The sequence below is a fragment of the Bubalus kerabau genome, chromosome 1 (genome assembly GCF_029407905.1).
Source record: "Bubalus kerabau isolate K-KA32 ecotype Philippines breed swamp buffalo chromosome 1, PCC_UOA_SB_1v2, whole genome shotgun sequence".
Lineage (NCBI taxonomy): Eukaryota > Metazoa > Chordata > Mammalia > Artiodactyla > Bovidae > Bubalus > Bubalus kerabau.
In genome coordinates this window covers 210,174,185-210,196,609 of record NC_073624.1, presented here as the reverse complement: position 1 = coordinate 210,196,609, position 22,425 = coordinate 210,174,185, and the positions used below count along the sequence as shown (strand labels likewise).

Genomic DNA, 22,425 nt, shown 5'->3' with positions numbered 1-22,425 from the left:
CTGAGTGACTGAACTAACTGAACTGACTGAAGATAATCTTTCTTAAATTAATCCAAAATCAATAAACTTGAAAACTTAATGACACCTGCAAAAAACTTCACATTTATTATACAACATCACTTAATCAAAGGACTGACATCCCACTACATTTGCCATATTCTGCTGATTTGAAGAAAGTGTTAGCTCCTACCTGCACTATGGGGGACAGGAACATGTGAAGGTGTGGGCATTGGGAAGGAATATCACAGGGAATCATGTAGAATCTGCCACAACAACCAGATTGTCAAGATTTTCTTTGATGTTCAGGTAATTATTTTCCATTTCTTAATCCTGTTTTGAAAGAGCCATCCTGCTTGATAGATGTCAACTTTCCACAGATGGAAAAAGTATAGAAACAATTGGCTTTGGCTCTCTTTAAGGTTGTAAAATACGATAAAACAGACTCATAAATGAATCTCTCTTCTGGCTTTTTTCCAGTATGGATGCATTCCCTAAATATTCTGCTGCTTCCAAGAAGAAATGAAACATTTTTCACCCTATGGTTATCCTCTTAACTAAGTAGATTAAAAAAAAGATTTTTCTAATTAAATGGATATCATCACTTGGTTATTTTTGATTGGCAGTTTCTAGTTATTTTAGTTCTCAGGTCAATTATTTAAAATATGATTGAAATCAATCAACTGTTAATAGGGACCTAATTTGCCCATGTGTATCCCAAGGAATTAGGGTTAGGGTTAGGGTTAGGGTTAGGGTTAGAATAGAGGATATTCCTGATTTTGAGAGTGAATGCACAATCATCCCTGTGTCTTGCTTGTCATAGCCATGATCACATGGTCTGTGATAACAGTGTAATAACCAGAAACAAGTGGTATATGAGGAGCTTGACAGTGTAGACATAATGATAAGTGATTTTTCCTATCCTCAACACTTTCTTGAAAATAAAGTTGAATAGGTTAGTTCGAGGTAGACAGGAGGTGAAAGATTATTTGTGACTTTTGTGGTGTCATTGTTCTGCTACAGTAAATGTGCAGTGGATGGCAACAAAGAACAAACAAGCATTCACCATGGGGTCCTAGTAGATTCTAACAGCTAAAGTTACTATTTACTATCAGTTATGAGTGCCACATCAATTTCTTGTGATTTTTTGATAAAATAATATAAGTAAAGCACTTAACAAAATACTGGGACAAGTAAGTTATCTCCTGGATAACTTTTGTTGTTATTACTTCTAAGTGCTCCTTTGCTCCCTCTATTTGTAACTGCAGAGCAAGAATTGTTCCTCATTTAAGAGAAGACTGTTTTCTCCATGTATGCTCTGATCTGCTTTGTCTCCTGTCTTCTTTGAGAATTATCTTTCTTCCTTCTTCCTCTTGAGTGATTTCTTACATCTATTGCATCCCAGGTAGCTAAGTGGTAAAGAACCCACCTGCCAATGCAGGAGTTTCAGGTTCAATCCCTGATTTGAGATGATCCCCTGGAGGAGGAAAAGCAACCCATTCCAGTATTCTTGCCTGGAAAATTCCATGGACTGAGGAGCCTGCCAGGCTATAGTCCATGGAGTCGCAAAGAGTTGACATGACTGAGCACACACACACTTCTTCATCTTGAATGATTTCTTTTCTGTAACATTCCTTGCATCAGTAATTACATACTCTAGTGTCAGTTACACAACATTCATTATTGTGTTATTACTTCATTCATCTATTCAAAAATATTTCATGAAGAATGGCTGCCAGCTTCTGGAGATGATGAAATGACAAGACCCTATATTTGTAGAGTTTGCATGCACCAATTTTCTCTCTGATGAGGAAGGACTTTGTTTTTTTTAGGGATAATAACTTCTAGCAGTTTCTTGTGATTTATTTTTAATTTTTTTTATTTGACTTTAAATGTGAATTAGGTCGAATGTATCAAAACTTTTTAAAAAATCTACACTTGCTGTTGACTTGGATATCTTTCCTCTTTTAATTATGCTTTCAGGGGACTTTAACACTCTCAACTAACTTTTTTCAAGAAAAAAGTCTATTTGGGGCAGAGGTCATTCCTTCCCCATCTCTAACTCTGGACTATTTTTGTAGCTCTCTTCTTTTCTTAGACAAGCACCATAAAAATGAGGATTAAGTTTTATCTTGCCCTGTATTAAATGGTCAGCTCATTAGAAATCCTAATGCTTTCCTAAAACTGCTTTCAAAGAGGTTTCTAATATCCCCAGGATTGTCACATCACATGGGACATTTGCAGTTTCCTTTAATGACTCTCTGATCTCACTTTTGTGCTCCTCCCTTTTGGCAACTTTCCTCATTCACCTCAGCTAGTTCTATTCCTCCTTTTCAATCATCTCTTCTCTCTCTCTCTGCCACTCATAAAGTCCTTTGCTTCAATTAACCACATCAGCATTTATCGTTTCCTGGAATATATCTGTCTTCATCGTTTTGACCATAATTATTTTCAGAAATATCCAAATAAATACCTGATATAGGTTCTACATAGAATTTCAGACTCTTTCTTAGGAAAGGGAGTCTCCAAAAGGAACTTCAACTCAAAATGTTCAAATCAAAATTCAGAGTTTGTAACCTGCACATAGACACTTGACTCAAATATAACACCTGTTCTTTCATCTAGCAGTTGTCATATCTTTAATTATTTTACTTTTTATATTGTAGAGAATCTGCCTGCAATGCGAGAGACCTGAGTTTGATCCCTGGGTTTGAAAGATCCCCTGGGGAAGGGAAAGGCTACCCACTCCAGTTTTCTGGCCTGAAGAAGTCCATGGACAGTATAGGCCATGGGACAAACAGCTGGACACGACTGAGCAACTTTCACTTTCACTATTTATATTGTATATCTATGTGTCTATGTGTTCAATTTTATTCAATTGTAAGAATCTTTGTAGCCATATCTGCTGCTATAACTCTAGTTCCTGAAAAATTAGCTGGCACATATTAGGTGCTCACCATATTTAATTGATGATGAATCAGTAGATGAAGGGTGCAGTTTTGGTCCCCTTTGCAACACCCACCATGAAGATGAAAATTGTGGATCAGTCTAATAGGCGAGACTCATTGTGGAGTACTAACTTGCCACATGGCTATAAAATACCTTGCCTTGTATGGCTCTTCAAAGCTCCTTTCTCTCTGCTAGACAGGAAGCTGCCTGATTCATGAATATCCTTGAATAAAGGCAATAAATTTCTTTTAAAGTTTTCAGTTGAATTTTTATTTTAACAGAAGAGGAAACTTTATCGTGGTTAAAAAGGCAAAATTAAAGCTATTACTTTCTCAGGTGGAGAAATACTGTACTTTAAATTGCAGTTAGGAATATATCTACCTTAAAAAACTAAAGACCTATATATAGAAAACTATAAAACACTGGTGAAAGAAATCAAAGAGGACACTAATAGATGGAGAAATATACCATGTTCATGGATTGGAAGAATCAATATAGTGAAAATGAGTATACTACCCAAAGCAATTTATAGATTCAATGCAATCCCTATCAAGCTACCAACAGTATTCTTCACAGAGCTAGAACAAATAATTTCACAATTTGTATGGAAATACAAAAAACCTCGACTAGCCAAAGCGATCTTGAGAAAGAAGAACGGAACTGGAGGAATCAACCTACCTGACTTCAGGCTCTACTACAAAGCCACAGTTATCAAGACAGTATGGTACTGGCACAAAGACAGAAATATAGATCAATGGAGCAAAATAGAAAGCCCAGAGATAAATCCATGCACATATGGACACCTTATCTTTGACAAAGGAGGCAAGAATATACAATGGATTAAAGACAATCTCTTTAACAAGTGGTGCTGGGAAAACTGGTCAACTACTTGTAAAGGAATGAAACTAGAACATTTTCTTTTTTTTTTTTTCAAAATTTTATTTTATTTTTAAACTTTACAATATTGTATTAGTTTTGCCAAATATCGAAATGAATCCGCCACAGGTATATCTGTGTTCCCCATCCTGAACCCTCCTCTCTCCTCCCTCCCCATACCCTCCCTCTAGGTCGTCCCAGTGCACCAGCCCCAAGCATTCTAACACTATACACAAAAATAAACTAAAAATGGATTAAAGATCTAAATGTAAGACCAGAAACTATAAGACTCCTAGAGGAGAACATAGGCAAAACACTCTCCGACATACATCATAGCAGGATCCTCTATAACCCACCTCCCAGAATATTGGAAATAAAAGCATAAATAAACAAATGGGGCCTAATTAAACTTAAAAGCTTTTGCACAACAAAGGAAACTATAAGCAAGGTGAAAAGACAGCCTTCAGAATGGGGGGAAATAATAGCAAATGAAGCAACTGACAAACAACTAATCTCAAAAATATACAAGCAACTCCTACAGCTCAATTCCAGAAAAATAAATGACCCAATCAAAAAATGGGCCAAAGAACTAAACAGACATTTCTCCAGAGAAGACATACAGATGGCTAACAAACACATGAAAAGATGCTCAACATCACTCATTATCAGAGAAATGCAAATCAAAACCACTGTGAGGTACCATTTCACACCAGTCAGAATGGCTGCCATCCAAAAGCCTACAAGCAATAAATGCTGGAGAGAGTGTGGAGAAAAGGGAACCCTCTTACACTGTTGGTGGGAATGCAAACTAGTACAGCCACTATGGAGAACAGTGTGGAGATTCCTTAAAAGCTGGAAATAGAACTGCCTTATGATGCAGCAATCCCACTGCTGGGCATACACACTGAGGAAACCAGAATTGAAAGAGACACGTGTACCCCAATGTTCATCGCAGCACTGTTTATAATAGCCAGGACATGGAAGCAACCTAGATGTCCATCAGCAGATGAATGGATAAGAAAGCTATGGTACATATACACAGTGGAGTATTACTCAGCCATTAAAAAGAATACATTTGAACCAGTTCTAATGAGGTGGATAAAACTGGAGCCTATTATACAGAGTGAAGTAAGCCAGAAAGAAAAATACAAATACAGTATACTAATGCATATGTATGGAATTTAGAAAGATGGTAACAATAACCCTGTATACGAGACAGCAAAAGAGACACTGATGTATAAAACAGTCTTTTGGACTCTGTGGGAGAGGGATAAGGTGGGATGATTTGGGAGAATGGCATTGAAACGTGTATAATATCATATATGAAACGAGTTGCCAGTCCAGGTTCGATGCACAATACTGGATGCTTGGGGCTGGTGCACTGGGATGACCCAGAGGGATGGTATGGGGAGGGAGGAGGGAGGAGGGTTCAGGATGGGGAACACATGTATACCTGTGGTGGATTCATTTTTATATATGGCAAAACCAATACATTATTGGTAAGTTAAAAAATAAAATAAAAGGAAAAAAAAATTGCAGTGTCTTCAGGACTTATTAATACGTGGACTCCAACTTGTAGAACGGGAAAAGTTTTCCTGGGTCCTCTTAGGTCTGAAAATTAAAGTGACAAGGATAAATTAACAAAAGAAAAACTCATGAATTTATTTAATATAAGTTTTATGTGACATGGAACTTCACAAGGAAATGAGACTCCCCCCCCCAAAAAAAAAGACTTGGCTCTGAATATTTTTATGCTAGGTTTGATGAAGAGTGGACTGTCATGGACGAATGTGATAGTTTAAGGAGTATGAGGTAAGTGTAGTAAACTCTGGGAAATTTAGCATAGCCTGTTTGCTAGAATTCTTCTTAGTAGCCCTTTGTCTTTAGAGATAAGAACGTCCCATTACTCCAGGTTTGGGGAAGGTACCTCTCACATGGGAATTTTATGACATATTTCAGGGGATATGGGTGAGGGAAAGGTCAGAGTCTTCTAGCTTATATCATTCTCTCAAACTCTTTCTGTTTAAACTATTCAACATGCTAAAGCACCATGCTTTGGAGTAACATCTCCTGAACCCCACTAGTCCACTCAGTATTACATACAAGTGATATAGCACAGTGGCTAAACTACTGCATTCTTACTCTTCCAGGAACTGGATATTAAAATAGATGAGCTCTAACTTTCTCTCTTGTAATATAGATATGACACTACCCACTTCACTATCTTTAATGAGGATTTAATGAGTAAATGCAGGTAAAACCCTAATAGTGGCAGCCACATATCAAAGACCCCAAAAGGGCTAATTGCTTTTGTGTTCAGTTGCTCAGTGTGTTCAACTCTTTGTGACCCCATGGACTGTAGACCACCAGGCTTCTCTGTTCATGAAATTTTCCAGACAAGAATACTGAAGTGAGTTGCCATTTCCTACTCCAGAGGATCTTCGCTACCCAGGGATCAAACCCACATCTCTTACATTGACAGGTGGATTCTCCAGCACTCTGTCACTTGGAAAATCCTAATTGTTTTTAGCAGTATAGAAAAAAAAAAAAAAAAAAAGTTGTGTTTCTGAAGAAAACCATTATCTCTGGCACACATGTCTGGCTATCAGATTCTAGCCCCCTTTCATTGAATTTGAGCTATTTGTACTTTTTGTAAGTTGTAGGCAATTAATAGATATGCATGTCATGCCATGTCTAGTAGACATTTAATTGACTGCCTTCCACCCAGTGGACAAAACAGTTTTGCTGTATTCTCACTTCAAATCAACATTTCTTAACTTAGTAAAGTTTTACTGGCTTCAATTTCTATTAAGTTCTTTATAGCATCTGCCTGAACACCTTAGATCCTATGAGTAAAAGAAAAAACAACAACAAAAAAAAAAAAACCTTTAACATGAGTTCACTTATATTTATGAGTCATGATTTTACTGAAAGTTATTTTTTAAAGTATGCATAGTAATTGTGGCATTAATAGGAGAGGGAGTCCTGGCTGTAGTTTAAAAAAGAGTTGATTAGACAAGAATCAAAATAGAGATAGAAAATAAAAAATAGGTAGACAAAAAATAAAACATAAGGGCTGTTTAAAGAAAAGGCACTATTAAGAGAGAATAAAAAAGGAGTACCTGAAGAAAGAGTTGCAGTCAACAGGCAATGATTGGAACAGAAACCATTCACCCACTAGAGAAGCCAATTTATCCTATTCTGTCCTGTGTCACAGGTTGACAAAAATGTTAATCTCAATTTTCTTTTTAGTTTTTAATTTGTATTGGATTATAGGTGATTTACAGTGTTGTGTTAGTTTCAGATGTACATCAAAAGTGAATTCAGTTATACATATACATACATTGACTGTTTTTTTTATTTTTATTTTTTTTCTGTTTCTTTTTTCATTTTTTTTAAATTTTTTATTATTATTATTTTTTTTTACTTTACAATATTGTATTGGTTTTGCCATACATCAACATGTGGAAAAATAAATGTGAAGCAAAATGTGCTGGAAAATTAAGGAGATGACTTTTTCAAGCTACTTCAGTATAAAGGGCATTCATTAAAGAGAGTCAAATGACAAAAATAAATTAGTAACAAGTTTGATTCCCTTTATTTCAGGGAAAATAATTCAAGGATTTGAGTTCAATGCCTGACAAACAGTGGAACGCTCTTCTGCAATGATGTTTGGACAAGAGTGAGCTGTATATAATATTAGAAATGGCAGTGCAAGAAGAGTGCATGATCAGCTGAGGTTGCACATATTATTTCATTGGCCAAAAAGTTCCTTCATTTTCTTTAAGTACAAATGAAAGACACTTTTTTTTATTTTCATTTTCACCAATAACTTTATTGAGCAATGTATTTGCCATTTTGTTCGACTACCTTCTGCCATTTTAAAGACAACTTTATAATTTCATCTTTCCAAAACTTTTTGTCTTTTTGCGGAAAGAAAAGATACCTATTCCAAGTACCATTTACAGTCATTTGAGGAATTGAATTTTTTTTTTATTAAGAGAATTTTGTAAAGACTAAGTGGACATCTTAAGATGCAATGTTTGGTGAATACAGCGGATGAATCAGAATTTCTTGGCCAAGCTGTAACAGTTTTTGCCTAGTCATCAAAAAAAAAAGAGTGGACTTATAGTATCCTGATGGAAGATTATTCATTTTCTGTTGACCGATTCTGGACTCTTTTTTGTTTTGTTGCATGTTGCTTTCAGTCGATCTAATTGGGAACAGTACTTGTCAGAATTAATTGTTCGGTTTTCCAGAAGGAGCTCATACTAGAGGACTCCCTTCCAGCTCCACCACATATACAACATCACCTTCTTTGTATGAAGACTGGCCTGTGGTGTGGTTGGTGGTAGTTCATTTTGTTTTCCCCACAATCTCTTCCACTGCACATTATTGTACAGTATCTACTTTTTATTGCCTGTCACAATTTGTTTTTAAAATGAAACAATTTCCTTACATTTCAGTGGAGAATCGTATGTAGAAATATGGTCAATGAGATTTTTTCACTTAACTTATATGGAACCCAAACATCAAAGTGATTAACATAATCAAGCTGGTACAAATGATAGTTAATGCTTGATTTGGATATTTTGAGTATGTTGGCTATCTCCCACATGGTACAACATTGAATGTTCTAAGTTAATGTCTCAGTTTGATTGCTATTAACTTCAACTTATCTAACTGATCAGGGAGCACTGTCTAGCCAGAAACCTCCAGCACCAAACTTCACAAATCACTTTTGACACATTCAGTCAGTCATAACACCTTCTTCATACACTGCACAGATCTTTTCTTTCATTTCAGTTGCATTTTTACCTTTCTTAAAATAATAAAGCATAATATGCTGAAAATGTTGGGTTTTTTCCTTCCATCTTCAATATTAAAATAGCTACACAAAAATTCATCAATTTTGATTTTTTTTATTTTTATTTTTTAATTTTATTTTATTTTTAAATTTTACATAATTGTATTAGTTTTGCCAAATATCAAAATGAATCCGCCACAGGTATACATGTGATTTTTTTTTAATGCATGCTAATAGCTCCACAGTACAATCTAACATAACAATTCAAATGAAGTTAAAGACAACAAAGCACTACTAGAGCCATTTTATGGGGGTAAAAAATGAATTTTTGGCCAACCCAATAAATAACAAAAATTCAGCTGAGCAAATTTGAAAGACCTAATTTGCTTTATCAAATAATTCATGAATCAGGCAACATTCCATCTAACAAGTAGAGAAGAGTTCTGAGGAGCTGTGCAAAATGGAAGGCCTACATAAGCAGAAGAGAAAGAGTGGGTGACTTCAGGCTTAGGTAAAGGACCTCCTGGGGATGGAAGAGGGTTACATGGTGGATTACCTCATGGGTGCTGATGAGAAAATTCCAAACTGAGCTGTTGAGACTGTATTCCTGGAAGAGGTTGTGACTGCAATTAAATTGGATATTAAGTCTTACTTTGCTGACATGGGTCTTAGCACAAATGGCTCCTGTTTCTCTTCTAATGCATATCTTGGGCCTGTTTCTCTTCTAATGCATATCTGACCTTATTTAAAAAGATCCAGGACCAACCAAGAATAAAATCCAGAATTACCTTGGGGCATTTGGAGATTGGCTGACTGGTTATACTGCATTTCTCGTCAAGCAGAACACAGAATTTCAATTTGCTGATGTTGCACCCTAGAGATAAGCATCTCCATCTTGGGCATTGAAATATATTTCAACATGAGGAAAATCTCCTTGTAAAGAAAATGGCTTGGGGATCTTACTTAGCAGCTAAAAAAGGGAGTAATGAGTCTTTGGAAGAAGAGAGTGAGGACATATATGAGTTATGTGAGGATGAGTCATTCTTCACAGTTTGCCCTTTAGTGGCCCATAAAAAGAGTAAGGGGATTTCTTATCTGTAGTTATTTTCTGGAAGAATGGGACTCCAGTAAAATCAACTTTGTTCTGGCTTAGACCCAGTGAGTGGAGTATCTTATACAATTCCATTGCAACTATATTTGTTGGTTCCCCCATGTCATAAAATAATCAGAGATATTATATACAACAGATCTAAATGGAGTTGCTTATTATAAACTCCATATCATCAGACTTTTAAAATATAGTTTCAGCTTTCCTAGAAATGGAATCTTAAGCCAGCCAATTAGGATTGCATGATCAGCATTAATTAGGCAATCTACCTTAGATACTCTTTTCTCTCCTATAAGGAAAGTAACAAGTAATAGCACAAAAACAAATGTGTTTTTGCCAAGTACAAGTCTCTGCCCTCTTCTGCCTATAAGCATCTTTCATTTTGCACTGTTGTTTAGTTGCTTCCTTTCTGCTGGGAGGATGATGCCAGAGCATAAATCACTGAATAAAGCCAATAAAATCTTTAAATTTTACCCAGTTGAAATCTGTCCCTTAACTGAAGAAGCATAATAAAAATCACCACAGTGCACACTGGACTACTTTCATTCCTTAGAGGTTTGTGAACATTCTTTGCTATCTTTAGGGTATTTTCCAAAGTTAGGAACACTGGTGATAGTCCAGTTACTATTCCTTAAGTCCCCTCTTCTCAAGAGGCTGCTCTTCAAGCTCACTTAGGGTGTCCAGCAAGTTATTTCCAAAAAGAGAATGAGTTTGAGAAAGCCCTATGAGCAATTTTATAGGGTTGATCGTCTACAAGCCCTGGTTATCTCTTAAATTTCCCCCCATCAGTTCTGCGTCAAGGAAGCATTGTGGAATTTTATAACTCTAGGCAGAAACTCTAACTCCCATACAAGTAGCTCTCATTCTCTTATTTCATCAGCCCAATCATGTCACTGTGCTGTGCTGTGCTGTGCTGAGTTGCTCAGTTGTGTTTCACTCTTTGCGAACCCATGGACTGCAGTCTGCCAGGCTCCTCTTTCCATGGGGATTCTCCAGGCAAGAATACTGAAGTGAGTTGCCATGCCCTCCTCCAGGCTATCTTGCCAACCCAAGGATCAAACCCAGGTCTTCTGCATTGCGGGTGGATTCTTTACCTACTGAGCCACCCTGGAAGCCCAAATCATTACTTCTTTAAAAAAGCAGTTTGGAATGTTCAAACTGATCCCCTTGAAGCACAGACATCTCCCTTCCAGTAGTCCCTGGCTCATATATACTTAAATGACCCCAATGGGACTCTGTCCTTGGAGATAAGGTGAGAGAGTGAAGAGGTTAGAAAGGGAGGGTGAGAATACAAGGCTCATTGTGGAGAAGGAGAGGCTGTGAAGTTGAGGGGACTGAGAATAGACAGGATGGCAGCACTCAGTCAGCCTCTTCTCTTTACTTCTTCCCCATTTTATTTCCCCTTAATCTGTGAGTTCTATCTCAGATTTTTCCAGAGTGTGTGTATCCTGCTAAAAAAATTGGTAGGTGATTAATTTCCCATGGCATTGAAGTGTGATCTGAGAGGCAGCAGCAAGGGAGTGAGGGCATCCCTTGGAAAATTTGCAGAAATGCAGAATTTCAGGATCCTACTAGACTAGTAAATCAGAAACTAAATGTTATAAAGATCCTGGGTAATTCATTTGCACATTAATTGGAAGAAACCCTTGATGGGGTTCAGTACATATTGTCTCAAAATATGGCGTTTTGGTGTATTGCATATTTGAGTTGAAGACATTTGTGAAAAGGCAGGAGCAGGAAGGACTTTCTGACCTTCATCTGAAGTGGTTCATAAAACCCTTCAATGAGGTTACCCTTCTTATTTCCTGTTCCTTGAGGAAAGGAATATTCTTATTTCAAAGACAGAGGAACATTGAGAGGCATCTAAATACACATGCCTTGCTAAGTTTTCCCCAATTTCTTACCAATAGCTCAGCTCCCATTGCCTATCAAATTTCTTCACCACTGTCCACTCTTCATCAAATGTGGAATAAAAAAATACAATTTTGGGGGTCTTCATTTCCTCATGAGGAGAAGGCAATGGCACCCCACTCCAGTACTCTTGCTGGAAAATCCAATGGACGGAGGAGCCTGGTAGGCTGCAGTCCATGGGGTCACTAAGAGTCGGACACCACTGAGCGACTTCACTTTCACTTTTCACTTTCATGCATTGGAGAAGGAAATGGCAACCCACTCCAGTGCTCTTGCTTGGAGAATCCCAGGGACAGGGGAGCCTGGTGGGCTGCCGTCTATGGGGTCACACAGAGTCGGACACAACTGAAGTGACTTAGCAGCAGCAGCAGCATTTCCTCATGAAGTATCCTATGCCATGAAAAACATATGTTAAATTAATTTGTGTGATTTTTTTCTCCCATTAATCTATCTTTGTAAGTTTAATTTCAGATCCAGACAGAGACTCAAAAAGGTTCCAGGAAAACTTTTTCCTTTCCTACATCTGGAACTGTATTATGCAAAGAAGGGAAATAAGTCATGCTGCTTGTTTTACTTACTAAATGCTTACATATTTTTATTCTTTACAAATTGGTGTAGCAATAGAATCATCAGTCACACAGAACATGGAGAAATTTTTTGGTTCAGTTCTATTTGAGTAAATGATTTAACCTCAAAGCCTCAAATACCATATGGCAAAATAAGGGTAATACAAGTCATATGATCTCCACACACGCAGAGAAGTTTAGATGACTTAAGAGCACTTGACTCATAACAGGAACTTAATAAGCATCAGGTCCTTCTCACTAACAAAATAAAAACATAACTGAGAAATAGTGATGCTTTAAGATTTAAATGACACACATATTATTGTTATAGGTTAATTTCTTGGTTTATCCAGAGTTCTTACAACAAACTTTGGGGAAAATGTCAAAGTTTGGGGACAAAGTGTAGATAACACATATGACTCAATGAAAGGCTTTGGATAGGAATTTAAAAAATGCAAGCATCCCTATGCTGAATTCCCATGTTGATGGCTGTTGACTAAGAGAAGTGATTGATCTGTGATCATTCTCACTAAAACACCCATCATTGCATTAGTGCATTAAACCTGTGGCGGATTCATTTTGATATTTGGCAAATCTAATACAGTTATGTAAAGTTTAAAAATAAAATAAAATTAAAAAAAAATAAAAAAAAATAAAAACAAACAACAAAGGCAAAATTCTTATTAAGAAAAGAAGTTTCCTTCTTGGCACTCTGGTACAAAGTTGGAGAAACTCATCTTTATATCTATATCACTGTGTCTTCATACCTGCTTTACAGATCACCTAGAGGTTTTTGGGTGATATGTGTTTTCCAGTTCACTCATCAAACATATACTGTTTCAATGGAACTAAACCAGTTGTAAAGAAGTCCAGGGAAAGGTATATAAATTGGGAAGCAAAGGTAAGACCCAGATCTGATCCAACAATTCCAGATTCCATCAATGGTGCCTGATGGAGTTCATAACCAGGCTAGAGATGCCTGTCTGGCCCTTTCACTCTTACTCTTTTCTTCTCCCTGTCATGCAGCAACAACCTCCTCAATGCCCCCTTCACCTCTTTGTTTCTGAGGGTGTAGATCAGGGGATTCAGGAGTGGGGTGACAATGTTGTAGAAGAGGGTGAGGAACTTGCCTTGATCCTGGGAGGAGCTGTTTCCAGGTTGCATGTACATGTAAATGATGTTTCCGTAGAAAAGTGAGACCACTGTGAGATGGGAGCCACAGGTGTTGAAGGCCTTTTGCCTGCCTGACGCTAACTGAATTTGTAACACAGCCCTCACGATGTAACCATAGGAGACCAGGATAAATACAAGGGGTGAGAGTACAATGCCCACTGCCAGTACAAAGACAGTGCCCTCAATGGCAGCTGTATTCACACAGGCCATTCGTATCAGGGCAGGCATCTCACACAGGAAGTGGTCCACACTGTGACGCCCACAGCGGGGTAAGCGTAGGGTGACTGGGGACATGGCCAAGGAGTTGGCCACCCCACAGGCCCAGGCTATCAACACCAAGCCTAGGCAAAGCTGGGGATTCATGATCACCATGTAGTGCAGGGGCTTGCAGACTGCAACAAACCGGTCATATGCCATGACTGCCAGGAGTAGACATTCCACACCACCCAGACCCAGGAATAGGAAGAGCTGGATGGCACAGCCTATGTAGCTGATGGTCTTGTCACTTCCACTCAAGTTATACAGAAGCTGAGGGATGGAGCTGGTGGTAAAACTAAGGTCCAGGAAGGAGAGATGGGCGAGGAAGAAGTACATGGGAGTGTGGAGGTGAGGATCCAGCCGAGACACCAGGATGATGGTGGTGTTGCCCACAAGGGTCAGGAGATATGCAATCAAGATAACCACAAAGAGGATTCTCTCCAGATGGGGCCGATCAGAAAATCCCAAAAAGATGAAATTTCCCTGGGTGCTCTCATTGGTTCCATCCATCTCTACTGCACCTGAAGAGGAATATTGATACTAATAATGTGAACAGACAATAAAATGGAGTGTTTACTATGAGTGTTTACAGGCATTCCTCTATGTTTTTTACATTTATTTACTCATTTAACTCCAACTTGAATGGTACAAAGTTGGCACTCTTACTATCCTTGACCTACAGAAACGGAAACTGAGACAGATGTGTGTTAAGTAAATTATCATATTCTAGAAGGAGCAGAATGAATTTTGAACACAGAAAATGGGGCTTAGAGTCTTTATCTTTCACTGATGGTAGTGCCTTTAATCCCAAAGTCAGGAAAGATAAATCCTCCCATGGCCCAACTATTGATTCTTCTTGAGACACAAGTTCTTAAGCTCCTGCTGTAACCTCAAAGGCCCAAAGACATATCCATTTTATGCAGAATATTTGTCTATTCTTTATCCCAAAGACACACTTCACTCATTTGATTATTATTCTTGAGGTAATTTTAAAGTATCTGTATAGATAATGTATAAGACAATAAAATATTACTAAATAATATGCACTAAAATTAATCTCTCTGTGTCTCTTTCCTGCCATCTCTGTCTCTATTTTTCTGTCCCTATGTGTGTATGTCTTTCTCTCTCTCTCTCTCAGATAGGTCTTGCATAGAAGGAATAATTTTTTTCTTCCAAAATACTATATATTGCTTGAGGAAAAAATATAGCATTTTGTAATGGATAATGCAACTTTAATGCAATTATTCACATATATGTTCAGAGTTTCTATCAAATTGCAATTCCAAGAACCTATCACATTCAGAGCAAAGAATGTTTGAGGACAAAACTGCAAGTCTTACAGATAGATATAGAGAAGTAGATTGCAAACAATTTAAGTTGCAATTCCAATCTCCTCCGTTACGATCTCTTAACCAACAAGATACCATTACAAGCTATTTGAAAGATCACTTACCTTTACATAGTTTTCCCATCTAATATGGTAATACTCAAACTACTTACACATATGTTCTGTTATTTTATTAATATGAAAAAGTTGGTAAATATGAAAGTTTATATGTATGCTATATAAAACTCATATGACATATAAAAAATGAGATTAGGCAGGAAAATTCTGAAGGAAAAAAAAAGTCTAATGAGGAGAAACTACCCTTATATATATCCAAACATACACTGAAAATATAATAATTTAACATGATCGGAATTTCCTTGGTGGTCCAGTGGTTAAGAGTCCACTTTGCAATGCAGAGGACATGGGTTCCATCCCTGGCTGGGGAGCTAAGATCTCATATGCTGTGGGCAACTAATCCCACATACCACAACTAGAGAGAAGCCATCAGGCTGCTGAGAAAGATCCTGCAAGCTGCAACTAAAACCTGACACAGCCAAATAAATAAATATTTAATAAAAACAACAAAAAAAGAAAAAATAACAACAACATAAAAAACATGATCACTGAAAAGGCATTTGGGGTTCGGGACTGTGGATCCTTAAATTACTCCTTTCACCGAAACTAATTACAAATCAAATATTTAAAGTGTTAAAAATACAGCCACTATAAGAAAGTCAACCCTTGCTCAATACACCTCTCTCTCGCTCTTTTTTTTCTTTTTCCTGATCATCTTGGATTTAGGTAGATCTCACTAGATAAGTTGCGATTTTTGAAACTATGAAGCAAAATATATATTTGATTCCATATTTTTTAAAAGATCTATACTACAAAAAGACAACTAACAAAGTCTAAAGAATAATTAATGTCAATACTATCGAACTTCAACATGAAAACTGAAAGCTGCCTTAGCAAGAAAATATGTAACAAAGTAATGTAGATAATAATTTGAGCATTTTACAGAAAAACAATTATTTACAATAATGTGACAAAACATCAGAATTGTTCTCACTGATGATTGAGTATATAAAGTATAAATATAAATGTATTTGCTTCTTAGATATGTACTTATAGGTGTGGTATATACAGAGTTGGGGAAAGTGTGGGGAAATGAGCCCATTAACTCCTGATAGGAATTTAAATTGAAATAGTATCTTTGGTAGAATCTTAGAAGAGATCATTAATCATGAATAACATATATGCTGACATTCTTCATGTTATTTTAACAAAACAATTATACCTTATAAAATTTTAAATCACATGTGGGGTTTTTTTGACTCATTAATTCTGAATATTGGAATCTGTCCTGCATTTATTAACACACAACATGTAATGTAATTCCTCCAAAGTCTTCATTATAGTATTGATTGAGACAGATAATACTCAGAAATAATATATATGTTCAGTTATTGAAATGATTTAATAAATAACAACCTTGTGAACTTGAAACAAATGACTACTAAATAAAAATAATATATGTATGTGGCTTCACTTGGCATTTTTTCCAAAAATCTTATTAATTTTAAACAAGGAAAAGGCAAAACATAATGTATAGTGAGGTTATATGTGGTCTGGTCCCATCTTTTTGGTCACTAAATCTATATATAAATATTCATATCAAAATAGAACCAATATCTAGAAATATGTACATTGAATTATCAAAAAGGCTCACTTCTAGAACATGAGATGGAGTTTAAGGGAGACTTTAATGTCTACACATCCTTTGTTTATAAAATAGGAAATAGTAATCATGAGTTGTTATAAAATTTAAAAAGAATATTTATACATGTATGTGTATAGGATTATATACCTAGGAAATTTCCCTAGAAATGATTCTGTCTTTTTTAAAATCAGTTAATGTATCTTTTTAACTTTGTTATTCCTTCTTTACAGAAATCATTGCCTCATCCCCCTTAATATATATATACATATATATATGTAATTATCAAACTGAAAAAGGAAGAAAAGTAGGAAGAAAGGAAGTTAAGAAGAAAAAAAAGACTGAAATAAATTTTCAGTCTACATAATAACACCAGTGTTTTGAAACAAACTGATGCACAATTTCATACTCTTAAAATTGTAAATCCTGGGATATAAGAGAAAATTGAGTATGAGGAGCTGAAGATGAGCCAAATGCAGTGACAAGGCAAGAGTGGTTTTCAAGAGAACTGGAAATCCAATCTCTTGAATTGCTTTTACAACTTTGATGCTGGCTTCAAGAATGGCTTCTTCACAGGAAGATTAAAGAAAACTGAAAGAAAGTGCTCTTGCTAGTTTTCAATCAAGAAGCTGTGCCTTTTCTCCTGTTCAAGTGGAACACTTGTCTTAAACACTGGGGACCTGAGACAGAGTGTCCACAAGCCTTATTGCTATCACACACCTTTCTACATGGAAGAAACCCACCTCTCAGATGGGATCCAGAGTACCTTCACTTTCTAAGCAGCTCTGGGAAGGAACTAATTTCTCCCCTTATATTCAAACTTTGGAAGGAATATAATAAGTTTTCCTTTGTCTGTTTGAGGTCCTTCTTAACATACTGGTTCAGGGTTAACAGCCTCCCCTACCTTCTCACCTCTCCACTGGTGGTTTATACTTCATAAGAACCTTTTACAGCCACCATGAATATCTTCATATTTAATGCAATCGTGCACTTGTGTTTTGCACACAATGAATTTTATTGTATGTCATGTGGATTTGTCACCAGTGTCTTGGTGAGGGGAGAGAATGGGCAATAACCTAGTTATCTTTCATTTTATATACATGGGCACAGCTTGGGAGATCAAAGAATAAACAATTCATTGCTTACTTTTGTAGTTCAAGTCTTCCCTATCTTGGAGAAACACTTCCTCTTCATTGCTCAATGGTAAAAAAAAAAAAAAAAAAAAAAGGCAGTAACAAGTGCTAAACTGGAGAGATCAAAGCTCTCCCTACCCACATGGGTGATGACTCATAGAAAGATCAGGAAATGAATCCAATTATTGACAACTCACAGTTTTTCAGATATGATTTTTCATGAAGTTGGAGATAGCAGAACAGATCACCTGCTTGAAGACTATTGATTTTTAAAACATGTTTTAAATTGAGCATTTAGGAGAGTGCGCTGACACTGTACCTAGAGGTAAAATCTATTTTCCTTGTAGGTGCTGGTCAGCATGTGAACACTGTGGTCCCCAAATGCACCGTTCTATCTCAGAAATGCACAGAATTAAACAACAAAGCAAAAAAAAAAAAAAAAAAACATATTTTTTTTTCAGCTCCTACAGAGCAGGAAGTCATACAATTAAAAATTTTAGTTTATTTCCAAAGCATGTCTAACCTTGCAGATTCAATAATCTCAAACTCACACAAATTTCATATGCCAGTAGCTATACTGGCATATGAAAGAAAATGGGATTGATGATTTCAGAGTGGACAGCAGGCCTAGATCTTCCCAGTCAAGAGCTGGCATTTCTCCATCTCCTCCCATGAGGCTATAATATCTTTTCAATGCTATTCTTTTTTAATGAAACACACATCTTAGATCTTACTTTCTAATGTTTGCCTGACAGATAACAAACTCCAGCCCTAGTACAAAAAAATAAACTTTTATGCTGCATTTATTCACATTTTGTCCCTCAGTACTTTTATATATTATACTTTAAAACTTATTTTGCATTGGTAAAGTTATTGCTTTCTTATGACTAAAAAATAAGAGCTTTATATATATATTTGTCTGTAGATTTGCGTCTTGGCATGGGGTCACAAAGAGTTGGACATGACTGAGCGACTGAACAACACATGTCAGTCATAATCCATACATTTTCCAAGAGCAAGGAGGATGTTTATCATTTTCTTTTTTCTATTTCTTTGATACATTTCATGTGTTATTTTCTAAATTTATTTAACAAACCAACAAAAGGGTGCAGACTGATGAGCGGAACTCCTTTGTTGGATATTCTGAGACTTAGTTTCCAATGTGGTAGATAGGGGGATCCCCACACCAACAAACCTTGGACACCAGCAAAGTGTCTGAGAATTCAACTCAATTCTGATACTACCCAGAGAAAGTATCAGATTTTATAGGTTAAATTTTCAGTCTTACAAGACTTCTCCCACTGCCTAACCATTTCAGAAGCCAGTTGCAAGTCCAAACTATTACCTGTGCTTCTGACCAACTGGCTACAGATTGAAGGTTCCATCAATCCCTTCCTTGGACTTCAGATACCAGCCACAAGTCCAGGTTGTTACCTGTGCTTCTGAGCAAATGACTCTAGATCAGCGATTCCCATGACACCCTCCTCAGGTTAGATGAATTTGTTAGAATGACTCATAGAACACAGAAAAACATTTTACTTACTAGATCATTAGTATATTTTGAAAAAGATATAACTCAGAAACAGCCAGATGAAAGAGAGGTAGAGGGCAAGGCATGTTGGAAGGGCATTCTCCCTGTATCTCCACATGTTCACCGACCAGGAAGTTCTCCCAACCCTGTCTTTTTGGGCTTTCATGGAGGTTTCATGAACTATCATTGATTGATTACAACATTGGCCACTGGATATTGATTCAACTTCTAGCCCTTCTCCTCTCCCCAGAGGTCAAGAGGTGGGGCTGAAAATTCCAACCATAACTGTCCCCATCCTTAAAGTACTTTCCAGAGTCACCTCACTAACATAACAAAAGACATATTTATCATTCTCAACACTTAGGAAATTCCAAGGTTTAGGGAGTCAGGAATGCATGGTTGGTCATCTGAATGACCAAACATATAAAACTTACAAATTATAATATCACAGTTCCTAAATCCAGAAATCTACTCACCATTTTTACTCATAGGCTACCAGGTATCATTAAAAGTCAGAAGTCAAAATGTGTGGATCTTATTATAGGAGGATTGTGAGTTGTCTTATTCCCGCCTGTGTGCACACAGGTGCTCCAGCCAAGTGTAATTCCAGATGTGGGAGGAAATAAAGGCACTTCTCTTGGGTTGGCCCATTCCTCTGTAAGTGAAGTGGACCACAATATTTGTGTAGAGGAGTTTATGGTGATGACAGTAAGATGCAGTTCTCCTGAGAAAGACTGGAGATGGACCAGTGGTCTGGTTTTCTCAACAGCCCCAACCTCTAGGGAAATTTCTGAACCCACAGGGGTCATTAGTACATACACTGAGGTGTGATGTAGGTATACATCACATCAAACTCTATAATCTCCCATAGGGTCCAGAGAGAAAATGAAGACTATGAAAATTTGTTCCTTGATATGAAAAGGACTTATTACTTTACGTAAGTAAAATTGGAGACTCAATTTTCCTTCCATAAATATAGACAGAATATTTGCTTCCTTTCTCTGTTCCTGAGAATTATCATGTATCTAAAAATTAGCCAAGGTATAATCAGTCCCATCCTACTTGGAAAGAATAATTTTTTTCCCTTAGTTCTATTGATAATACTGCAAAAGTATTTTGTCATTTTTTTTCTAAGAATTTTTTTTTCATGAAAAAGAAAGGACTCATTGACCTAGACAGCTGAAAAATTGGATAGGTGCAATGGTTAATTTAGAACTTTATTATTAATTTAAGGAACCAGTAGGGCAACTGATTTTATTTATTTACTTAGGATTTGAAACGAAGATGTCAGCATAGTGGATTTATACTTTAGTTTCAAAAAGTAACTAGGGTAAAATTAAGCAATTATCAGGAACTCTTGATTTATTACTGTGTATATATGACTGTGCTCTTAATGTTCTTATTTAAGTGATGTGACACCCCAAGGCTAAATTTTTTTCAAAATATAAATAATAAAAGTCAATAAATGAACAGCAATTGAGTCCCTGAAAACGGTCAGACAGTATCAGAGAAAACCAGGCTAGTTTGAATCAATTGGTTAGGGGATTTAGCAAAATAATAATCTGGGATATTTTGAGAAGACATAGCTACAGAGCCACAGAGTAAAGAGTGAAATATTCAACATAGGAAAATGTGTGGAACTTATAGGTTTGTAGAATATGTATTTTATATAGATACAGATCACTTCCATCCTTCCCTCTTACAATAAAAAAGGTAAATTTGCAGAAGACCCCAGAAGCACACACAAAATGTACATTGAGGAGTCAATTCTTGGAGAGCAGACAGATTTAATAAATCCCAGTGTTCCCAATTTATATGCCCTTTGGGACAATAAGCCTCAATATCACCACTGTAAATTAGCTCAGTTCCTTCTGCCTGAGGATGAAACTTTTCCACTTCCTGTTCCCTATCAGCCCCACACATCATCGTCCTCCTAGTTCCCTTCATTCAGCGCCTTCTCAACATGCTAAAATATTAGCTAACTAGTTAATTCACAAGACAAACCATGCACAGGAGTGGGACATGGGGAAAATGATCAAATTAGTTATTTGAATGAATCATCTAGTCTTTTGATAAACTATAAACATAACTCTGGAGAGTTATAGCTTCAGAAAAGCTAGAACCTAATGTTTGAGATTGACTTTATAATCATTACTTAAGATTTTAGTCATTTTTTATAATTATTGAGCTAAAAAAAAAAGTCCAGCAGATAACTAGAGATAGATGGTTGAAAGGAAGTGACACTGGGGAGAGTACTGGAGGGAGGGAAGGTGGCTCTATAGTGCAGTTAAAACAAAAAGGAGTTCACAAAGCATGGAAAAGTTGGTTTCTACAAAATTTTTATTCCATATAACTTATATAATGCTCCCCACATTCTTAGTGAGTATGAGAATTTGCATATGGAATGCATACAAGGCAATGAATGAGTTAAAGTTGTTACTGTATTGTCGTAGGGAATCAAAGCTACAGGTGGCTCAATGGAACCTGGGCATAGCAATTCATCATGCCACTGGAACCAGTATCTCTACAAATTTATTCAAATTTCTTCTACACTTAAAAATTGGTTTACTCTTTTAACACTTGACATTAAGCTTTATTGATCGGTGCTTCTCTAGTTATAAATTAGTAATAATAATAATACCATTATATTATATTTCACAAAATATTTTCAGATCCATCAGTTAATTCTGCCTAACAAAAGTTAATCATTTATTTATTCAACAAATGTGCATTGAGTTATAACCACATAAAAACCAGTGAGTTGTTTGAGATACGTCAGACATATCATTATCAATAGACAGTGATCCCTCTCCTCAGGATGCTTACAATCTATCTAGAAAAGGCAAAAGCAAGTAAATAAATAAATATTTAATAAATAGGACAATATAATATATTAGAAGTCAATAAGTAGTATATTGAAGAAAAGTGCTTCCATTGCACCCAACAAAGGGAAGTTGGAGGGTGAACTCTGGGTGAGCTCTGGGATAGGTCAGGTTGTATGGTTCTCACTAAAAAGCAGGATTTGAGCATGCCCTTGTGATTCAGGCAGTAAAGAATATGCCTGCAATG

General features: G+C 36.5%; 1 protein-coding gene across 1 annotated transcript; it reads right to left on the bottom strand.

The window, feature by feature from the left end:
• Positions 1-13,183: 13,183 nt before the first annotated feature.
• Positions 13,184-14,155, bottom strand: LOC129627123 (olfactory receptor 2W3). Its single transcript, XM_055546794.1, has one exon. The coding sequence runs from the start codon at positions 14,153-14,155 to the stop codon at positions 13,184-13,186; it is 972 nt and encodes a 323-aa protein (XP_055402769.1).
• Positions 14,156-22,425: the final 8,270 nt, after the last annotated feature.

What these genes read in the sequence shown, in the direction of transcription:
- LOC129627123 (XM_055546794.1), bottom strand. Translation starts at nt 14,155, where the DNA reads ATGGATGGAACCAATGAGAGCACCCAGGGAAATTTCATCTTTTTGGGA.